This window comes from Vulpes vulpes, chromosome 14 (assembly GCF_048418805.1).
Source record: "Vulpes vulpes isolate BD-2025 chromosome 14, VulVul3, whole genome shotgun sequence".
In the NCBI taxonomy this organism is placed as follows: domain Eukaryota; kingdom Metazoa; phylum Chordata; class Mammalia; order Carnivora; family Canidae; genus Vulpes; species Vulpes vulpes.
Genome location: NC_132793.1, coordinates 4,677,039 through 4,697,171, shown reverse-complemented (window position 1 = coordinate 4,697,171; position 20,133 = coordinate 4,677,039). Strand labels below are relative to the sequence as shown.

General features: G+C 51.0%; 2 protein-coding genes across 6 annotated transcripts in view; both read right to left on the bottom strand.

The window, feature by feature from the left end:
* ANKRD60 (ankyrin repeat domain 60) overlaps window positions 1-10,056 on the bottom strand; it is a 45,846-nt gene extending 35,790 nt beyond the window's left edge. The window contains exons 1-4 of the mRNA XM_026015080.2: window positions 9,699-10,056; window positions 4,772-4,902; window positions 3,296-3,461; window positions 845-1,095 (exon numbers count right to left, since the gene is read on the bottom strand). Coding sequence (XP_025870865.2) covers window positions 845-1,095; window positions 3,296-3,461; window positions 4,772-4,902; window positions 9,699-10,056 — 906 coding nt within the window. The remainder of the gene's footprint in view (window positions 1-844; window positions 1,096-3,295; window positions 3,462-4,771; window positions 4,903-9,698) is intronic.
* Window positions 10,057-10,953: 897 nt separating this feature from the next.
* The window catches only part of LOC112932177 (serine/threonine-protein phosphatase 4 regulatory subunit 1-like), an 84,034-nt gene continuing 74,854 nt past the window's right edge, over window positions 10,954-20,133 (bottom strand). For 3 of the 5 annotated variants that reach the window (XM_072735522.1, XM_026015032.2, XM_072735523.1), the window contains 5 exons: window positions 19,835-19,935; window positions 17,320-17,440; window positions 16,416-16,550; window positions 13,978-14,119; window positions 10,954-12,953 (listed from right to left, as the gene is read on the bottom strand). In XM_072735522.1, the coding sequence (XP_072591623.1) occupies window positions 12,796-12,953; window positions 13,978-14,119; window positions 16,416-16,550; window positions 17,320-17,440; window positions 19,835-19,935 (657 nt within the window). In that variant the 3' untranslated portion in view covers window positions 10,954-12,795. The remainder of the gene's footprint in view (window positions 12,954-13,977; window positions 14,120-16,415; window positions 16,551-17,319; window positions 17,441-19,834; window positions 19,936-20,133) is intronic. The other 2 variants (XR_011996848.1, XR_011996849.1) reach the window with 1 other exon arrangement.

Here is a 20,133-nt window from a genome sequence, read left to right as displayed (position 1 = left end):
GATGGCGTTGCCATGGTTCTAGGAGGGAAGGAAAACGCTGGAGGAAGTGGGGTGCCGTGGCGGGGGTGGTGCTTGGACCACTGGGGATGGGACCAAAGGAAAGAAGGTGCCAGCTCTGATTCTCTCCTCTACGAGCCCCTCCTCATTCTCTACACGGCCTCCTCCAAACCCAACGGCAACCGATCACCTTTCACGAAGACTAATAAGACACCCTGTGGGCGACGTGCCTGGAGAACCGAGCCCTCTGCTCTTTGCCCCTCCTCCCCACACCCCGGTCCCAGCAGCAGGCCCCTCAGAGGTGGCTCAGGAAAACTTCTGGAACATCCCAGGCCGCCGTTCCTGAGTTCTACAAACTGAAATTCACAGCCCACCCCGCACGCGACCTCCCGACATTGGCCAGCACGTGTTCTGGGCCATGGCCACAGCGCCGTCCTCATCGTTGCTATTACTTCTGTTATGCTGATGCATTAGATGGTCTCCGGACGCCAGAGAAGGTAATTGGCTCCCATCACCCCAAGAGCGTTATCGGATACAATGTGCAAATAGCTTAAAATTAACGGCTGGCAGCAGAGCCCGCTCGGGCCGTAATGGATTCCGGAACGAACGCAAACCCACCTACTGCCATCAACACCCTCCCCAAGTCATTTGCAAGCAGGACAGATAATTCGGTATCTGATTCAGATTAATTGCCATGTTTTCTGGGCTTCCTGCTCACCAAGGGCCACCGTGCGTGAATTTGAACTCCGAAAAGTTTCCCGAGTCCGCTTCGAGGGGCCGACGTTCCCAGTGGGAGTTAGACTGGGCTCTGCTTGGAGCCAAACCCAGACTTTGCCCTGAGAAAAACCTGGTTCTTGATCAAGTTCTTTGGGTCCTTTGTCCCCAACCTTGACATCCAGTAGAAGAGGAACATGCGCCGCTCACTGAGCTTGCGGTTCATGCGCCGGGCGATGGACATGGGGGTCTCCCCCCGGGCATCCTTTTCATGTATGGAGGCTCCGTAATCGAGCAGGTGGTTTATACAGTCCAAACGGCCCATGGCTGCAGCCACATGCAGGGCTGTCCTGCCCATGGGGGTTTTGCTGAGACAGTTGGCTCCTGTAAGACAAGATAGCTGGCTGAGGGAGGGTCACGCTCCTGGCCTGGCAAGAGCCTCGCCTCCAGAATCACGAACAGGAACAGAAGCTCGGGACGGGGGAGGCCATAAAAAAGAATGCTTGGGAGGATTAATTACTGCCCCAACCCGAGCACCGAGTGTAAGGGAGGCATCGCCGCAGGGTCCCAGCACCCAGCACTGCCTTGCCTCCACTCTGCCCACAGCACTCTCCTGCTCAAACCCCATTTCTGACATCCACTACCCTCAGGGTCATTTTCTGGGTTGTTATTGCCCTATCTCACCCTCTCCCCGCCGCCCCCGCCCACCGTGCTCTTCCTCCCCTCTGTCCATGCTCCAATTATACCAGGCTTCTACCTTTATCCCTCAAATACACCTGCTCCCTCATCCTGCCCCAGGCCTTTTGCACATGCTGCTCCCTCTGCTAACAACACTGTCACCCCTTTCTGCCCCCTCCCCACCCCTGGCTAACTCTTTCCTTCTTTATCTTCCATTCACTTCCTCAGGAAAGCCTTCCCGAGCTCCCCTCCCCATGAATCACCCCCGTATATGCTCAGTAGACATTCTGCATCTTCAGAACATGCCATGCACGATTGACCATGGAATTAATTATTTGTAATAATTTGCTGACTTCCCTTCATAAACTCCACGAAGGCAGAAAACACACTTGTTTTGATCACTGCTGTTTTCATCCCCAGCACGTAGCGCGAGGCCTGGAGAAGACAGGCGCTGGGGAAATGACAGACGACGGGCAGCCTGACTCATGGACAGATTTCACTTCGATTGAATTCCTCACTGCCTCCCGCAGATGGATGGGCTAATGACAGGTGTCCAATATGGACTTGTTGAATTGAATCAAATTCTAGGTAACAAATATCATGACACAGAAAACAAGGCAATTCAATTACAAGCAGCTGACATTTCTGTAGCCAGTTTTTATGAGCTATGGCTGGTCGGTGAGGTAACGTTTTAAATAGGTTCTCATAACGCCCAGCCTCAGCCTCCGCATGGCTTTGCGGCGGCTGTGTGCAAAGGACAGAAAACTTTGCAAAGCTGGCTGTAATGTTTTAACTGGTGCTTTCAAATACATCACAGTTCCATCAGAGTGAAAATGACTTTTTATGAGCTTAAAGGACTGCTGGTCTGTGAACAGCCCATATTTCATCCCACAACAGGCGGCGTGCAGAAAGCAGTAGAGGAAGGAGAATAGTCAGGAAAACCTCTACCCATCAGGCCAGCGCCAGTCATCCTGCCCCGGCCTCGCAGATGCTTCCATCTTGCTTGTTGGAGGTGGGGGAAGGAGCAAAGACGAAGTGGAGAGGCTGGGGTCAAGGCCGCGGGCAGGAAGGGTTCTGATATGGGAGACCCTCGGATGAGGCCCCTTTCTGGGCCTCAAACCCCTGACCAAACAGTACGTCACATGTTCTTCCTTTTCCCGAGGAAGCCGGTGGCCTGGGCTGTCTGCAACCATTGTCTATTGTTCTGGAATGGCCGACACCTCAATCAGTGGGCCTCTTTTCCCAAAAATATCCTACATCCAGGGGAGATAAAGTGTGCTCCAGCAGAATCTCATGTGAGCCCTTGCATTGGGAGACAATACAGGCCAAGGCTTCTATTTCTATCAACAGAGAGGCGGGGAGCAGCCTGCCCTTGTGCAGGGAGGTGGGGGGAGATGAAAAGAGGGTTTGGGGTCAGGGTCTCCTGCGGGTAACAGTCTCAAGCCGTGGAGAAAGGAGATTGGCCGGCCTGCTGACCCCCAGGAGCGTGAGGCCAGCGTGGGGCTAGAGCCCTCGGACGGTTGCATGAACCCCAACTTCAGGGGAGGCAGAAATAACTCGGGGAGCTTGGGCCCATCTCCAGCACTGTGTCTGTTTGAACATAAGAGGCCAGGGGGCTCTTTTGGCTCCTCCTGCGAATTAGTGTCTAGAAAGTTGCATTTCCCACGACAGAAGGAGTCTTCCTGAGGCCTGGCCCAGAGAGGGGCCTTTAATGAGCATGTCCTCAGACATCTTCAGGCAGAGAGCGAGTGGCCCAGTCACGGGCCCGTGATTGGTGGGTGACACAACCTGGGTGGTGGTTGTTGACGCCGTGGCTGAAGGGCCCAGGGAGACGAACCGCGCTGTCCTCCCCCGACCCGCAGAAGACGCCAACTCATGAACATACTCGGCCGTGTCTCAGAATTACCATGTTCTAGAAGGTACTGCACAGCATCCGGGTGACCTCTGTGAGACGTAACATACAGGGCCACGAAGGCCCTCCGGGCTATCCAGTCCTGGCACTGCTTGCGCTCGAAACGCTGCGAGTTGGCAGTTCGGTACAGAGAGTCCTCGTCAACACCAAGGCAAGACAGCTGGGCGGGCGAAAGGGGTTGACACGGTGAGTGCGGGCGGTTTCAAGGGTGTCGCTAGGCCCGCCTGGCGGGTGGCTGGACACCCCCGAGGGGAGGTTTGCTAAAACGCCGAGGGAAGGCTCGTGATGGGAACAGAGGGCGAAGCTGGAACACACCCAGGGGAGGACATTGTTGAGCACTCTATACGTGGCCAGGAAGTACGCATTTACCATCAGGCCGGCTCGGGAGGCAGGAAATTCTTCCTGTCGGTGTTTTGAAGAGAGAAAATAGCCTTTCTGGGTGTCCAGAGGAAGGTGGTTGTGGACATTAAGGAAGACACCAGACAACACGGAGTGGCCTCCCCAGAGGGGAATGCGCTTCTCTGGAGACTTGATGAATTCTGGCCTTCCGATCTATTTTCGGGCCCATTGTCTCCGTTAACTTTTGGAACACTCTGAACTCCACTCACGGATGAAAAATAGCCCCGTAATATAATCATCCCATGGTGAAGTACGGCTCTGAGCACGAGAGGCTCCGACAGAGAGGAACTCCGCCCCAGATGCGGGGCATCCGGTGTGGGGGCGACAGTGGGGAGCCTCCCCAGAGACCACCCACCTCTCCCAGGCCTGACCCCCGCAACCCTCCCACAGCCAGCCTTCCCTGACCCCTTTTCTGGCTGGAAGCGAACCCTCCCCACACACTCATGGCCCTTCACCCAAGTGGACTTTCTAGAAGGAACATACGCTTCCCCCTCCCAAGAAGCCCCCCGACTTCTCTGTCGGGTAAACATTCTGGTTTCCTCCTCCCTTCTCCCCGCCGCCCACCCCAGAGCTCAGCTGAGAGCCAAGTGCAAGGCCTGTTAAGGAGTAGGCACCTGCTGTGTATCCAGGAGCACATGGTCTTTCCGCCCTAGGGTAGGGGCAGGCCCCTATTAGGATTTTTGCACCATCAGGTGCTCTAGACTGCATTTCCCAGTTATCCAGAGCTCTTCACTCACTGTTAAATGAGGTTTTCAACTTTACAAAACGTACAAGTGAATAGAAAATGCACTGCCCTAGTTCCTTTTCGGGGAGTGGGGTGGGTGGGGTGTGACTGGTTTATAACTGAACACAAGTGAACACCGTGAAATAGCAAACCCAAGAGTGAGTGGAAACTCTCAATATAGTATTTGATCATTATGACACGAGTCCTAGTTCTCTTTTTTCCTACTCTGGAACTTTTACTGGAATATTCACACGAAAGACTGAATTCCTCCTCCCCCCCACCACCACAGACACAGTTTACGGTTGCTTCATGAAGTATAATATCCATTTAGAGAAGCATGAAAGCACCTTACTGGGATCCCCTTCCACAGCCGCCAAAACCAGTTCCGTCCATCCATCATAATGCCAGATACATAATGAAATAATTCCACCAGGAACAACATCATGGAACTTCAGCGTAGCATCATCCATCAAAACTCCTACAGGGAATAATTTTTTCTTAAAAAAAAAATGGGTATTAAAGATAAACTATGACACTGGTTATCTTAAGAGATTATCTGACCTTGGGTATCACAAAGATCATTTTAAAACCTTGAGCACTAATCTCATTTGATGACTCCACACGAGTCTGTTTGGGGTCGTTCATGCTTTTTAGAAAATTAATTTGGCTCGGCTCACACAGAAGTCAAACCAAAAAAAAAAAACAAAAAAGCAACAATTTCCAAAATTCAGTAATTATGACCTGTTCTGTTGCAGGGGGGGGGGAAAGCATGAGTCAGTAAAGACATTTTATGAGGCAAACTCTATAAACAGGACTACTTGAACTGTACGTTACAGACGCAGCACAATGGACCTAGTTACGTCATACACTAAACTAAAATACTCACTCTGGTTAGGGTTGTCAACAGTTGGCTAGAGATGTGACAATGGCAAAACTTTGTGGCATCTTTCAAACTTGGCACTATGGACATTTTGGACTGGACCAGCCTCTGGGGTGGGGGCCGCCCTGGGCACCGGAGGGTGTCAGCAGCATTCCTGGCCTCTAGCCAGCGGATGCCGGTAGCATACACACCTGGTTGTGACCATCGAAAATGTCTCTAGATGTTGCCAAATGGGCCCTGGGGACAAAATCGCCCCAGTTGAGCATTTATGGTAACGTAGAACTGTAACGTTGACATTCGCCATGATTTGGACTTGGGGCGTTAGAACTCCTTTGCGTCATCACCGAAGACACTCACATGAGTCTCCTCTGAGACAATGGGGTGAGTGGATCTACCCACACTTCGTATGTTCAGACCCTTTGGGAAAGACCGTCGGGATGACAGGATATAGGACTCTAGAACATCTTAAGCAAAGTTGGGTTTAGTCTACGTTTTTAAATACACGTACGTTTACACGGCCACCTATAATCTTGCTTCAGAATAACATAACTTCTCTTCTCGACAAGCGACGCCACAGGTGTAAAGTCTCGACCCTGCCAGGTTGGGTCATCACTCATTCCGAGGGGAACTCACGAGTCGTCTGGATTCATTGCTAAGTGCCTGTCCCAAGCACCTACACTCTCTGATCCCCATGACGAGCCGCGTTTGTCATCTCCACTTGCTGGTGAGGCCAGGAAGTAGCAAAACCAGGCCTCCCACCAGACCACGCGTGTGTCGCGCTAGGCCCCGTCGGGCCCCGTTGGTGATCACGAGAAACTTCAGATGGTGGGTGTAAACAGGGAATAGTGATTAGCAAATTTGCTAATTAGGATCTTATGTGTGGTTCTAACACAGAAGATAATCAGTAATTAGTCTTCAGTAAGACAACTTGACTTCCTAACAACTTTGAAAAAAAAACAAAACTGAGTAAAGCTGTGTTTCCCTGAGAAAGACAAGAGTGCAGTTCACACATGCTGAACAGCTCTTCGAGAAATCAGAGCACATTCTCTCTTTACAGGCGGGCAGCAACTGCCTTCGGCTTAGACAAATACTAATTATCAGCAGCTAAATAAATTATTAGAGTTGACAACAGACATGTAAGGTCGACCCTCGTCCGTGAGTTTGCTCGCCCCTTTCAGATTTGTGTCTCTCCCGGATTTCATGCGCACTTTGTCTCGCGTGCTCCCCCCGGGGACCTCCAGGTGGGTGAAGAGGCCCGGGCGGGTTATGTAGAGGCAGGAGCCCAAATTTCTTTTCTTGACATAGTGGTACGTCCTTTCTTTTTTTTTTTTTTTTTTTAATTTCTTTTTTTTTTCTTTTTTTTTTAATTTTTATTTATTTATGATAGTCACACAGAGAGAGAGAGAGGCAGAGACACAGGCAGAGGGAGAAGCAGGCTCCATGCACCGGGAGCCTGACATGGGACTCGATCCCGGGTCTCCAGGATCACGCCCTGGGCCAAAGGCGGACGCTAAACCGCTGCGCCACCCCGGGATCCCTGGTACGTCCTTTCTTTCTTCCTTCCGTGTTTGCTGGCAACAGTAAGGGTCGCCACGGCAGGAGAGGTCAAGCTTCTCCCAGTCGCTAAGTGTTGCTGAGTGACAGGACTGTGACATCAGTGCTAAGTCACTAGGTCTCTTTCACTGCCTCTTAGCTTTCTTGAATTTATGGCTCAGCATAGCTCATCAGTGAAAATAAATTAACCGAAGGGGTGCCAGACATCTGGAGCGCGGGATACATAATTTTCGAGTCCCTCTGTTTCGGAACGCGAGCTGTCTTCAGCGGCTCACCTCATCGCTAACGTGCTAAGTCCAGACGGAGTTAGAGATCTACTTCTTTCCAAATAAAGCCTCCAAAATGCTCCCAGAGCACCTTCCGAACACTCCTATAGCAAAATAAGTACATCAGGGAAGGGGCTCAGCTTATATCAAAGGGAGAGCAGAGGCGGGCATCCTGGCCTTCGATGCCCTTCTGAGCTTCCCGGGCCATCGCCGTCTCCAGGGGGCCAGGGCACTGCGGATTCCGGAGGCAAAGGCCCTGCGTTCCAGGTTAGGAAACTGAGCCCCAGAAGGGCAGTGTCCGGGGATCGCCGATCCCCGAGCCAGGCCGCTCTCAGCCCGCCCTGTCCCCGTCCCCGTCGCTCCCCGGCTGCAGGGTGTCTGCGGGACCGCTCTCCACCGCCCTCCACCGCCGGCGCGCAGCAGCCCCGAGAGCTTTCCCAGCTCCGTTCTCTCCGAGTATTTTTGCGTTGATTTCAACCGGGTTGGGGAGATGTGGAGCCCCGGGGCTCTGATCCTGTTCTCATATCCTAAATATCGTAGGGATCGGGACCGGGACAGCCAGGTCCTCAGGCTGAGGGAAGGAGATTGACGGACGGAGGGAGCGGGCCTCGCCCTCCCCTAGGAGCCACCCCCATGGGATCTGTCTGGAGAGGGGGCCTTGGGGTCTTCATCTAGCCACAGTGAGCTCTGGGTGCTGGGTTCTGATTCCGATCGGGCTGGGTTTGAGCTCCTGACGTGGCCAAGGACACAGCTTGAGAGCCGGGGTTCTGAGATGAACTGGGTTAGTGCCAGTACTCGGGGCTCAAACGTGGATAGGGTTTGCTTTGAGATTTGGGGTCCTGACGAGGGCAGAGTTTGCTCTGGATGTGGGGTTCTAATGAAGGCAAGGTTTGCTTTTCTGGGGTCGATTTGCTTGGGAAGGGTCGATTCTGGGGTGTGGAGTCCTTGTGTGGGTAGGACTTGTTTTGGGATTTGGGGTTCTAATGTAGCCATGGGGTACTATAGCAACCAAGGGTAAGTAATCGGGACAGGTCAGCCCTCGGATTGGGGGGGGTCTTGGTGGCGACAGGTTCTGCTCTGAGACTTGGGATTCTGAGATGGGCAAGATTTGGTCTAGAACTTGGGGTTCTGGTGTGGACAAGGTTGGATGAGGGATTTGAGGTTCAAATACAAGCAGAGCTTGCTTCAAGTTTTGGGGTCCTCACGTAGGCAAGTCTTGCTTTGAACTTTGGCTTCCTTACATGGATATGGTTGGCTTAGACATAGTTTCCATGAGATTTGAGGTTCAGATATGGGTGTGTTTGGCATGAGTTTTGGGGTCCTGTTGTGGACAGAGCTTGTCTCATGTTTTGGAGACCTTATGAGGATATTTTGCTTGGGACTGGTGTTCTGGTGTGGTCGTGATGAGCTTGGGAACTGATTTCCAGATGTAGGAGTTCATTTCGGGTTCTGGCATCCTTATATAGAGATGGCCCATGGTTGGGGTTCAGATTCATAATTGGGGCTCAGAATTGGGCTTGTGTGCTCCGGGATTTAGGGTCATGATCTGGGTAGAATCTGCCTTGAGATTTAGGTTTCTGTTGCAAGCAGGGGTATTTATTTGGGAAATTTATTTGGGGTTCAAACATGGGCATGGTTTGCATAGAGATTTGGAGTCCTAGGGTGGGCAGTTTATCTCAGGCATTAGTGTCCTTCGGTGGACACGGCTGCTAGAGGATTCAGGGTTCTAAGGATCGCATGGTTACCCTTGGGACCTGGGGTTCAGTCTTGGCCAAGTTTGTTCTTGGTCTTAGTGTCCTTTCATGGACATAGTTCCTGGAGGATCTGGGGCTCTGGGGTAGTCATAGTTACCCTGGAGATTTGAGGTTTAGTCTTAGGTAAGTTTGCTCTGGGTTTGGGGGTCCTGAAGTGGGCAGGGTTTCTTCTGAGAAAATGCTTTAGCATCTCCGTGTAGACACAGTTGCCAGAGGATTTGGGGTTTGGAGGTAGTCGTAGTTATCCTGGAGATGTGGGGTTCAGTAGGGCTGAGTTTGCTTCAGGCTTTGGCATCCTTGTGTGGACATGGCTGACTGCAGGACTGGGGGGTTTATGAGTCCAACATGGGGATTTGGAAGTTTTCTTTGAGTCTGGGGTCCTGATATGGGCAGGTTTGCCCTAGTTTGTAGGCTCTCACTGAGGACAGGCTTTGTTTCAGGCTTCTGGTCTTGTGTGGTCTCTTGGGACTGGGGGCCCTGATGAAGACATGGGCAGCCTGAGGGTCCCAGGGGTCTTGCCGTGGGCAGGAGCTACTCAGGGGTGGCAGGTCTGGCTAGAGAGCTTGCTGTGGGACCAGAGTCCTGACCCGGGCAGGATCTGTTCGTGGGTCAGGGTCTGGCTTGGGGACAGGGTCGGCCTTGAGATCTGAGGTCTCACGTCAACCTGGTGTGTCCGGGATTGGGGAGTTCTAGGGGGTGGGGCGGGCTCTGTTGTGATACCTGGGGGTGGGGGGTCTCCCCGGGGGCTGCGGGTTCGGGAGGGGACGGCGCTCGGGCTGCAGGCAGTACAGGGCGAGGGAAGGGGGTGGGCAGGGGCCACCTTGGTCCAGGTACTGGAGCCGCTGCAGGTCCAGGGGGATGCCCACCAGGAGGTCCAGCTCCTCCTTGAGCTCCCGCACCGTCATGTCGCCGCGGCAGTTGGCCACTTGGAAGGTCTCCCCGGTGTCCTCCAGCAGCACCCGCATGACGAAGGTGTCCGGGGCCAAGTCGAGAGCCGGGCTGGGGGCCTGCGGGGCCGCGACGCCGCCCTGGCCGGGAGCGCGGGCCGCCGACTGCGCAGGAAGGGGCCGTGGGCCCGCCGAGCCCGCCCCCCGCCCGCCCCGCCCGGGGTCGGGGCCCAGAGCGCCCCCCGGCGGCGCCCCTGCCCGAGCCCCTCCGCCCGCCGCCGCCCGCCGCATGGCCTCCCGCGGCCCCCTCGCCCCCGCCCAGGGACCCCCACCCCGGGACCCCGCCCGGCCGCCCGCGTCACCGCGCCCCGCCCCACGGACGGCCCACCCGGGGCGCAGGGGCTCAGGGGCGCGGGGGGGGGGGGGGGGGGGGTCAGGGAGGGGGGGGGAGGGGGGAGGGAGGGCCCCACGGGGCGGGAGCCAGGCCCCCCTCGCAGCCTCGGGGCTGCCCTCCAGGTCCCTAACCCTAGCCGGGCCCCTCTGGTCCTCGGCCTCCTGGGCCCTTTGCGAGACAGGATTTGCGGAATTGGGGGCCTCCGGCCTGGAGGGAATAAGGCCCCACGTGCTCCTGGCATGCATGGTCTACGCGGTCCAGCGCGGGGCGCAGCCCGCCGGACGATCCTATTTCTGGCACCAGTGAAACACCGGGCAGAGCTGGGCGCGGCGCTCTTCGTGGGGGTCTGCAGGGCCCCACGAGGACCCGCCAGTTCTGAGAATGCTCCCGAATTCTCCGAGGGAGAAAGGTGCTGATGAGAACACTCAGCACGGGAGAAACGTCCGCTTGGCGCAAGGCTGAGCCGGCTCCCCCTGAAGACGCCTTCTCCATCTGGGAGAAACCCATCTCGTGTTTTTCCATTAATTCACCCAAGAGGCGGCAGAGTGTTCAAGCACACAGGAGGCTTACGTGTGATGATCACATCACAAATGGCACCCCACACCTAGGAACAACGAATCTACCCAGAGCTGGAGTGATGACCGTGCAGAGGGAGAGAAAGGAGGGAGAGGAGAGCAGAACCACCTCCCAAGGACCGCAGTCATTACAAAAGAGGAAAATGTGAGCCTTTAACATACTTTTCTGCAGAGAAATTAGTCATAAAAAAAAAAAACTGCATTGGAAAGCCGTTCATATTAAGTTACAGGCCATTTTTAGTATATAAGCTCAACTTTTTAAAGGCTGGATTATTTACCAAAGGGTCTCTACAGATCTCTACAAGCACATTGGATTCAACATGCAGACTCCACACATCACAACACAAACCGAGGCTTATTTTTTTTTTCCTTAATGGAAAATGAAGCTCTGCACAGAACACAAGATTCCAGTTGCATAATTCTACTCTCAACAGACTTTACAATATGACAATTTCAATTTCTACACAATAAAAAAAAAATTAAAAGTTGTTACTGAAGCATAACAGTATCTCCATCTATTTACTTTAGGCAAGTATTGAACACAAAATAGACTGATTTTTTTCTCTCTTAATACGTAGCCTCCAATTTATTAGCTCATGCTCTGCTGGAGTTCCCAAAATGCTACTCTGGGTTACGTTTGAAATTCTCACACATGTACCTTATTTTCTTTGGCACGGTATAGATTCCTTCCTTTCTTTTTAAAGAATCAGCTCAGTGGAATTTGGGGGAGGGGGACAACATCCTGTATACCAGGAAATTCAATATATAGCTCCAGAAATTTTATTTTAAAAAGAGAGAGAAAGAAAAGACAAGACCCACAAGAAAAAGATCCAAGGAAAGAATGGCAACAGCAGCATGCTCTTTGCAGCCAGCTCTTGAACCCCAAATGGGCCATTCCTTCCTTCCTTTAGGCCTGTCTTCAAGGAGATTAAAAATAGAAACAAGAAAAATAACTGGAGCCTACATGTTATGCAGAATGTAATCAAATGTTCATAGAATCTCAAATTATTAATGAAAATCCTGTTTAAGTTCCAGAGCATCTTAGTCTAAATTTTAAAAGCATGAAATCTAAGTTCTGTATACTTGTCAATTTGAAGAGTGTCATAATTCAACCCCCCAAAACCCCGGGCAAGTACATGGACTGATCAGAACTATGGGTTCCTATTCTCTGTTAAGATTCTAAAGTATTAGCTATAAAGCCAATATCCGTGCATCTCAATGAACAATTTCTCTCAATGATCAATACGTTCTTAAATGTATGATAATAAATCCATGTAAGAATGAAAAATCTTTCTACTTTATGCCTCTGTCAAAGGCCAGTACATCTTTATGGATACAGTTATCACAAGAAGGGGAGGGGTGAGTGCCTGAGGAAAAAGTTCCAAGTACAGTTTATACAAAAGTACAATATTAGAAAGACTGCCATAAATCATTCTTTAGTAGATTTCCTTAACTATCACATTTTTCAAAAGTAAACAAATTGGGCTATATTTGCAGCAACTCAAAGTGGAGCATAAATTTAAATGATGTATTTGTTCTGTTCACTGATAGGAGGCTAATATTACATTAATATATTTTCTTCCTGTCAAGAGTTATTTACATATGTACATTATTTCAGTTAAAAATAAAATGTAATACCATAAACTGTATTTTACAGGAAAGCATGAGGGAAGCCAAATATGCAAGTCTACTGAAGACTTAAAAGCTTCTAATAAACTACTTTATTTGGGGAGGAGGGGGGCTTTCAATAATATAGTCTGTCATAGGGAAGGCAATCCGATGCTATGGAGGCCCCCATCCCCAGCTAGAGCCACCTGGTTCTACAACCTTGTCACAGACTTCCTGATCAGGCAGGTAGGGGCGCAGAAAGGTGGGGCCTGTCCCAGGTGCAGTTCCTGGGACTGCGGATGGGAAAGGGATCTTTGAGTGCCCTCCCTCGAAGTTTCAGAAATCTTTCCTCCTTCGGAAGATGTGACACAGTCAGACCCGACAGGCTGGGGTGAGTGGTGAGTGAGTGCCACGTGCGAAGTGACCAGAGTGCTCGGGATCACGGAGTCGTCGTTAATTCTGTTCTTCTAGCACATGTGTGTCTGCCGTACTCCGCCGCTTTGGTTCCAGGGTGGCAAAAAAGGACACATCTGGGTCTCGGTCTAACTGTAGAGCTTGGACGGTCTCTTCAACGACTTGAAGATGAGGGTTACCGGCATTTCTCAAATATGCTAAAGAGAGAAAACTATAGTTTGGATCACTGTGCCATGAACTGTGCTCCAAAACATATTCTAGTTTGGAGTTTTTTTTAAACCATGTCTCAGGACGATAAAGCATTTTTCACAGAATAATCATATACATAAGGCCTTCACAATGATAAAATGATTGCTTTCATCAAAGAGTATTTCCTAAATTTCAAAGATGGACTCCCAAGAATGAGTATGAGTATTTTTTCAATTATAGTTTAAGGACTTTCCATGTCATCTTTCCTTTCCTCCAATATAAAAGAACTGACAACATGTGGAGTACAGGAGTGGGAGCAGGTGGCTGGCAGGATAGAGTGGGGAGCTGGGAGGGCAGGGGTAAGACAGGCATTTGGGAGACAGACTTGAAGGTGTCCACTCCCACGTGGTGTAGGTGTGAATGTGCCTCCAAGGGACGCAGTCTCAGGTTACGTCCTGTTCAGGTGGAGCTTTACATTTTTCTGACTACAAAATAATAGCATCTAAACTTCACCGTAATCAAGGCTTACATTTGCTGCCTTTCATAATCTCTACATCATAACTCAACATTTACAAAAGTTTCCCTCATTCTTAGAAGACTGTGTGAGGTTCTGAATTTTATTTTTTTAATTAATTTATTTATTTTTTAAAGAATATTTATTTATTCATTCATGAGCGACAGAGAGAGACAGAGACACAGGCCGAAGGAGAAGCAGGCTCCATGAACGGAGCCCGACATGGGACTCAATCCTGGGTTTCCAGGATCACACCCTGGGCCGAAGGCGGCACTAAACCGCTGAGCCACCCGGGCTGCCCGAGGTTCTGAATTTTAGCATGAAGCTTATTGAATGTGAAAACTGAACCACCATTTTATAAATAACAAACTACTCTGCATAAAAGTTAATACATCAATTTATATATGGTAAGTCTGAAGTATGCGATCACATCATGTGCCATAATTTCTTAAAGAGGAAATCTGGTTGCTGCCTGATGAACTTTAAAATGTGCAAGTTCAGAAAAATGGTCCACATACCTTTTTCCAACAGCGTCTGCCGTAGGGCTTTGGCCAGCAGAACCCTCACATTTGGCACAGGATCCGTCGCAAGGCTTAAGAGGCTGGGGAGCAAGTGTTCAACAAACTGGTCCACGGGGATACACTCCTCGCTCACCACCGCCTGTGACAAAAAGACAGCCACAGCCAGAGGATTGATACTTCTCCACAATGATCAGGTTTCTTTCTTTTTATTATTATTATTATTATTATTATTATTATTATTATTATTATTTTTATTATTTTTAGATCAGCAGATTTCTTCTAAAAACATACACTTCCACAATTCCAAAGAAGTCATTTTGGGGTCTGCTGGTCTCAGGGGCATGTAATTGTGTGTGTATGTGTGTGTGTGCGCACCTAAATTTGGTTAGAAACACAGTGAACAATTTCAAATTCCTTACCAAGCACTGGTTACAGGTGGTTTAAATTTGGTGAAGAAAACAAAGGCTTCTGAGTCGGACAGGCCTAGCTTCAAACCTAACTTGCTCACTTACTAGCTTCATGGCTTCACCTTTCCGGGCCATCTGTAGAATGTGCAAGTGGTGGCGACAGCAGACCATTTTTGCAAAGAATCTAGCAAAGTGCCCAACAACAAGGATTCAGAACCCTCATCTCTAGTACTCACTAGAGCTCAGGTTCCGAGGGCCAGTGCCAGGCCTGTGTAGCACCAGCCCAACCCCAGACTCCAACACAGGCCCGGCCCTCACTGTGAACACCTGACAAACACTGCCTCTGTGAGAACCAGCCGCATCTGCACGCTGCCACTCCGTGACAGAGTCCTACATGCGGGCTCTCGTTTACATCTCACGGCCAACCGTGGAAGCCAGGATGAGCCTAGTTTTATAGGAGAGGAAACTGTGGTCCACTGTGGTGCCACCCACAGGTGTCCTGGTCAACAAGCATCAGCTGGGTGGGGGGGAGGCAGGGAGTCCAAGCCAGGCGTGTGGACTCTAAGTCCTGCACCCCTTCCAGCTACAGGGTACCAGGAGCAGCTGAGGGTCCCTAAGTGCTTCCCAGGTGTAGGGTGCATGTAAGGCCAGTCAGAGGAGCAGCTCGTCCCCCTCTGCAGCGTGGACCCCCTTAGCCGCCAGGTAAGGCTTTCTCCCCAGAGCGGCACTGAAATAACCATCAAGTGACCCCTTCCTCTTGTCTGTCTTACAGTGGGTTTTCAAAATCTTTAATAATTCGTGAAAGCACATAAATGTTGATTTTTCCTGAAAGAAAATTAGTGGGTTTTTTTTTTTTTACCTTTTATCTTATCATGGATTTTCTAAATCTCAGAAAAAAATTAAAACATAAAAGCAAAGATATCTCATTTACCCTTTCTGCACAAAATGCCCTGATTGGCTTCTTCTTTACGCCAAGTCTGTATCAGGTCTGTGGCCCGTGAATTTGGCACTTCACTCTGCCACCTACTGCACTTTTCAAAGCAGACTGCCAAAGTACCCTGTGATGCGCCCCCAGCCCAACAGGGGGCCCTGGCGAGTCCCTCAGTGGGGGAACTGGTCAAGAGGGTCAGCCAGACTCCAATTAGAGCTTTAATATTGACAGAGCTGGGTGATGGGCTCATGGAGAGTCCATACTATTCCCTCCACCCTTATTCATGCTTGAAAACATGCATGCGTGGGGAAAGGTTAAAACTTTTTAAGTAACATGTTAGCAGAAAAAAAAAAAATCATGGCTTTATACTTCCTGTGTGATCTTGATCAAGTTACTTGACCTCTCTGGGCTTCCACTGCTTCAACCTTAAAAAAAGTACATGGATGTGACATGCTTAATATACGGCAGATCTTACCACTGAGGACCAGATGCATGTACGATGAGACCATGGCACACAGAGGCCTTTAAGGAATGGCAGCCATGAGCCCCAGGTGAACGTAAACCATAGCATCTCCCAGACTTACTAAGTACAGAGGGTGACCAGAGGAGCTGGACAGGCTGACATGAACTTCACTTGAGAGGGGGTAAACAGTCTCTGCCCTAGCCTATTGCTCTGTTCTTCACCCCACCTTCCCTCCAAGGCAGCTAGCTACAGGGAGGTGCACTGATCACCACAGCCCTGGACTGGGCATGGCAGGACCAGGGCTCTGGGCCTGGCCCTCACCTCCCCAGATGGAAGGTGCCGGCAGAGCAGGAGCTTGTTCACCCTGTCTGCAGTTTCTAGAATATGCCTGGCACACAGGAGGCATTCAGTCAACATCCACTGGACGAATGCACAGATGGATTGGGTAACCCTGGGCCAATCATTCTGCCCGACTGGGCCAGTCATAACCTCCTGGGAGATGAAGGGGTTTGGCCTACTGATCCCCAAATTCCCAGCTGGTATTATCCCAAGCCTGGGATTCTGTGTCTGGTGCATGTGGTATCAGTCCACAGCAACATAAGCCCAGGGGAGAGTCCCCCCAGGCCGTGCTAACCTGACAAATGAAAGCGAAAGCTTGCCTTCCAACCCACTTAGCGCAGTGCCGGAACCTTACGATGAGCTCACTGATGAAACTTAACCCCAGTGCACTCTCACTGTGGGAGTAGAACTTCTGCAGAATGGCCACCACCTGTGAAAAATATCGGAAGTGCACACTTAAAATGCTGCCATCTATTTGAACTATGAATCCTACTCAACACGGAAACTAGACATTTTTATGCACCTTTAAAATGAATTTATAAGCAAGGGCAAGAGTAACTTTTGTCACGGGAATCATTAGAACACAGAGGAAAAAAGATATTCAAATATATGGCAATGCACATACACACCCTCACCCATGTGAAACCCGTCAGAAAAAGGAAATTTAAAAAGGGACTGGCATTAGAAAAATACATTCTTAATCATAAGTTTCCAAATTTTAGAAAATAGCCCCTTGCAAAATAACTAAATCATTACCTTTTAGAACCTGTTTTTGTTTTTTTTTTATAAAACTGTAATACCATCAGAGTACCTTAGTAAATCAGTATTTTCAAGTGACCTCCACCCCACCCCAGTATTCAGTTGGTAGAAGCCCACACGAAACAGGATCGGCTCTTCTACGTTGGAGCTTTTCCTCAGTAACTGCTCCTCTATAAAAGCCTGCTATAAGCTGTGGTTTGAAGAATTTCTTATATAAAGTGATTTATCTATAATTTCTATCACCAAAGCGTACATCCTAAGAAAAAAAGCTATGTTATATATTGATAAAACTGTAATGCAGTTCCTAATTTCAAAATTAAAAAGCTGGTTTCATAAGTATACTGAAAAATCAAGTGCTGGAAATAAAGGAGTTAAAATGGAAGGAACATACATATTCCTATTTCCAAAAATCACGAGCGAAAAAAGCCATGATTCCTTACTAGTTTGAAGGAGATCCACCGTACTTCAGAAACTTTATCTGCACACAACTTTAGGGCAATATGCATTAAATAATCATAAACATCATTGGGATTATAGAGTTCCAAAATGAGTATCAGCTGTCTGCAATTAAACAAAAGAAAGAAATTATTTGGGGGAGCAAAAAGCACCTTACTAATTTCTCCTTACTCTCATTCCATCTGACAGATAAAAAATAGCCAGGCCGGCGGATTAAGGCACATGAAGACCTAGCAAAGGCTTTCCGTCAGGGAAATGCCAAAAGCAGAAAGCTGAGTGAAATACCACGCAAAGAAAAGTGGAAAAAAAAATAAATCTTCATTCTTCATCTCACACACTCAAACAAATCAAACGAGGAGGAAATAAATTGAACTTTGTAAAACAGAGGCTGAGAAATTTATGAATAGGGATAATATTTCAATGTGAGGTTATCGGCTCGAAAGCACATAAAACTTTGAAAATCAGATAAGGTAAAAATAGCCAGGCGGCCAAAGTTCCCAGAGAGCGCGGCGCAGGCCGGCCGGCTGGGTGGGCACGCTCGGCCCCGGGGTGCGGGGGTGCGGGGTGCAGGGCCGCGGGGGTGCGGAGCCCGGGGGTGCGGGGTGCAGGGCCCCGGGGGTGCGGGGTGCAGGGCCACGGGGGTGCAGGGCTGCGGGGCCGCGGGGTGCAGGGCTGCGGGGCCGCGGGGTGCAGGGCTGCGGGGCCGCGGGGTGCAGAGCTGCAGGGCCGCGGGGGTGCGGGGCCCGGGGGTGGGGGTGCAGGGCCGCGGGGCCGCGGATGCCGGGCGCTCAGGGCTCACACCGCGCGGGCGGGCGGGCGGTCCGGTCCGTCCGCTTGCAGAGAACCGCTGCCCGCTGCCCGCTGCCCGCTCCCGCTCCCGCTCGTCGCCCGGGGAGAGCAGGGCGTGCGGGAGGCCGGCGGGAGGCCCGCGGGGAGACCTGCCGCCGCCGCGATCGCCGCTCCCTAACTGGGGACGGGGAGAAGGGGGTGAAATAAATGGCACCGCTTCCCCGCCGGCCACGAAAGGAAATGAAAAAGAGATTGGAAGGAAGTTAGAGCCAGAAACCAGGAGTGCAGGTGAATACTTTCATATCAAAAGGCACTGTTTCCAGAAAAATGATACCAATATCGTGGGCAGGGGGAGCACAGAATTCATATCTGCGGCTCTGGCTTCAATAACCACGGCCCAGATGGAAGATAGCCAGGGCTCCGAGATAAGGCGGCGGCGGCGCGAGCCCTGCCGGCCCGGCCCCATCCCCGGCCCCATCCCCGGCCCCATCCCCGTCCCCATCCCCGCCCCGGCCCCGGCCCCCAGGAGGCGGATCAGCCCGACCCAGTCCCTTGGCCCCGAGCCCGGCCCCGGAGAGCGGGGCAGCCCGGCCCCGGCCCCATCCCCGGCCTCGGGCCCCCGACCCCGCCCCGCGTCCGCGACCCCCGCCCCCATCCCCGGCCCCATCCCGGGTCCCGACCCGGGGGAAGCGGGTCAGCCCGGCCCGAGACGGACCCGGCCGAGTTCCCGCGCGCGGCCGCTAGAGGGCGCGATGCTTTCATGGAAAACGTGGGCCTGTTTTTCTGAGAATGTAAGCTGGGAACGCGGCATAATGACTAAAGCCCCAATCTCTCAAATTAAGCATAATGATTAAAGATCACAGCAAAGAGAAAATCTTTTAGTTTGCCCCTGGCATCGGCCAAATCATATCCTGAATAGCTGCAAAAGCTTGATGGATTTCTACAGCAGAGACCACGATTTGAGAGATTTCTAGTTGAGGGGGAGAAAAATGAGCTCTCAAGCTGGGGAGATGAACCCCAGCAGGGGCAAGCTAACCCCGGCTGCCCCCAGGCCGCCAAATCCCCCGGCACTGCCACTGCACGAGGCCCACGGCCAAGCACGGCGGCCCGGGGAGGAGGCCTGGTCCGAGCTTTAGCTCCTTCACAAGCCACACACGTTGTTAAGTCCCCGGCCAGCACGAGACGGGATTAAGTCCCTCACACGCAAAATGACGGGCAGAGAGCAACCACCTTGGGGGAGGTTTTTATCTAACAGTTGTCCGGTCTGGGTGGGGCCTCTCCTGGCTCTCTCTGTTGTGTCATTTTCTTTAGAAGCTGAAGTGCACGCACCACACTGTGCCCTGCAGAGAGGGCGACACTCAGAATGTTCGGGAACGCTCTGGCAGAAACTCTTCCGATTAACAGGAAAATACTGAAGAGTGGGTGATTCATCTTTTATTTGGTTCGAATAAATTGCCTTCTAGAAGAGCAGAACACACTAATTCCACAGTGACTCGAGCCCTGTCTGCATCTGAAAACCAATGTCTCCCCGGAGACCGTGGTATTTGTAACTTAGAGCTCTGGAATTCACTTTATCCCTTCATAAAAACATAATCTCTTTATCCCAGAGAACACTATTACTGCTAGTTTAGAAATCAATTATAAGGTAGGGAAATTAAGAATTATTCCAGCTACTTCGCCTTCTCATATCCCCCAACAGGTTTTACTTACTCTGCTAGTTCATATCGAAACCTCCAATTCCTGCTGTTATCGGTCACTACAAATTCTTGAAGCTGATAAAGATATTCTCTCCTCTTGTCTTCATGAAGCAACTATTTTTTAAAAATGTATACATAAATCAAAATAGAGAACCCCTCAAAAGGACCCCCAATACACTGCCTGACGATACTCGACACTTGTCCCCGGCCAGAACTGGCCATCCCCCTGGTGCCTTGCACTCCCATCTGTCACCTGGTGTGGCTGTGCCTTCCCGTGGCTGTGAACAGACCTCACGTGTGCCCCTCCCTGCT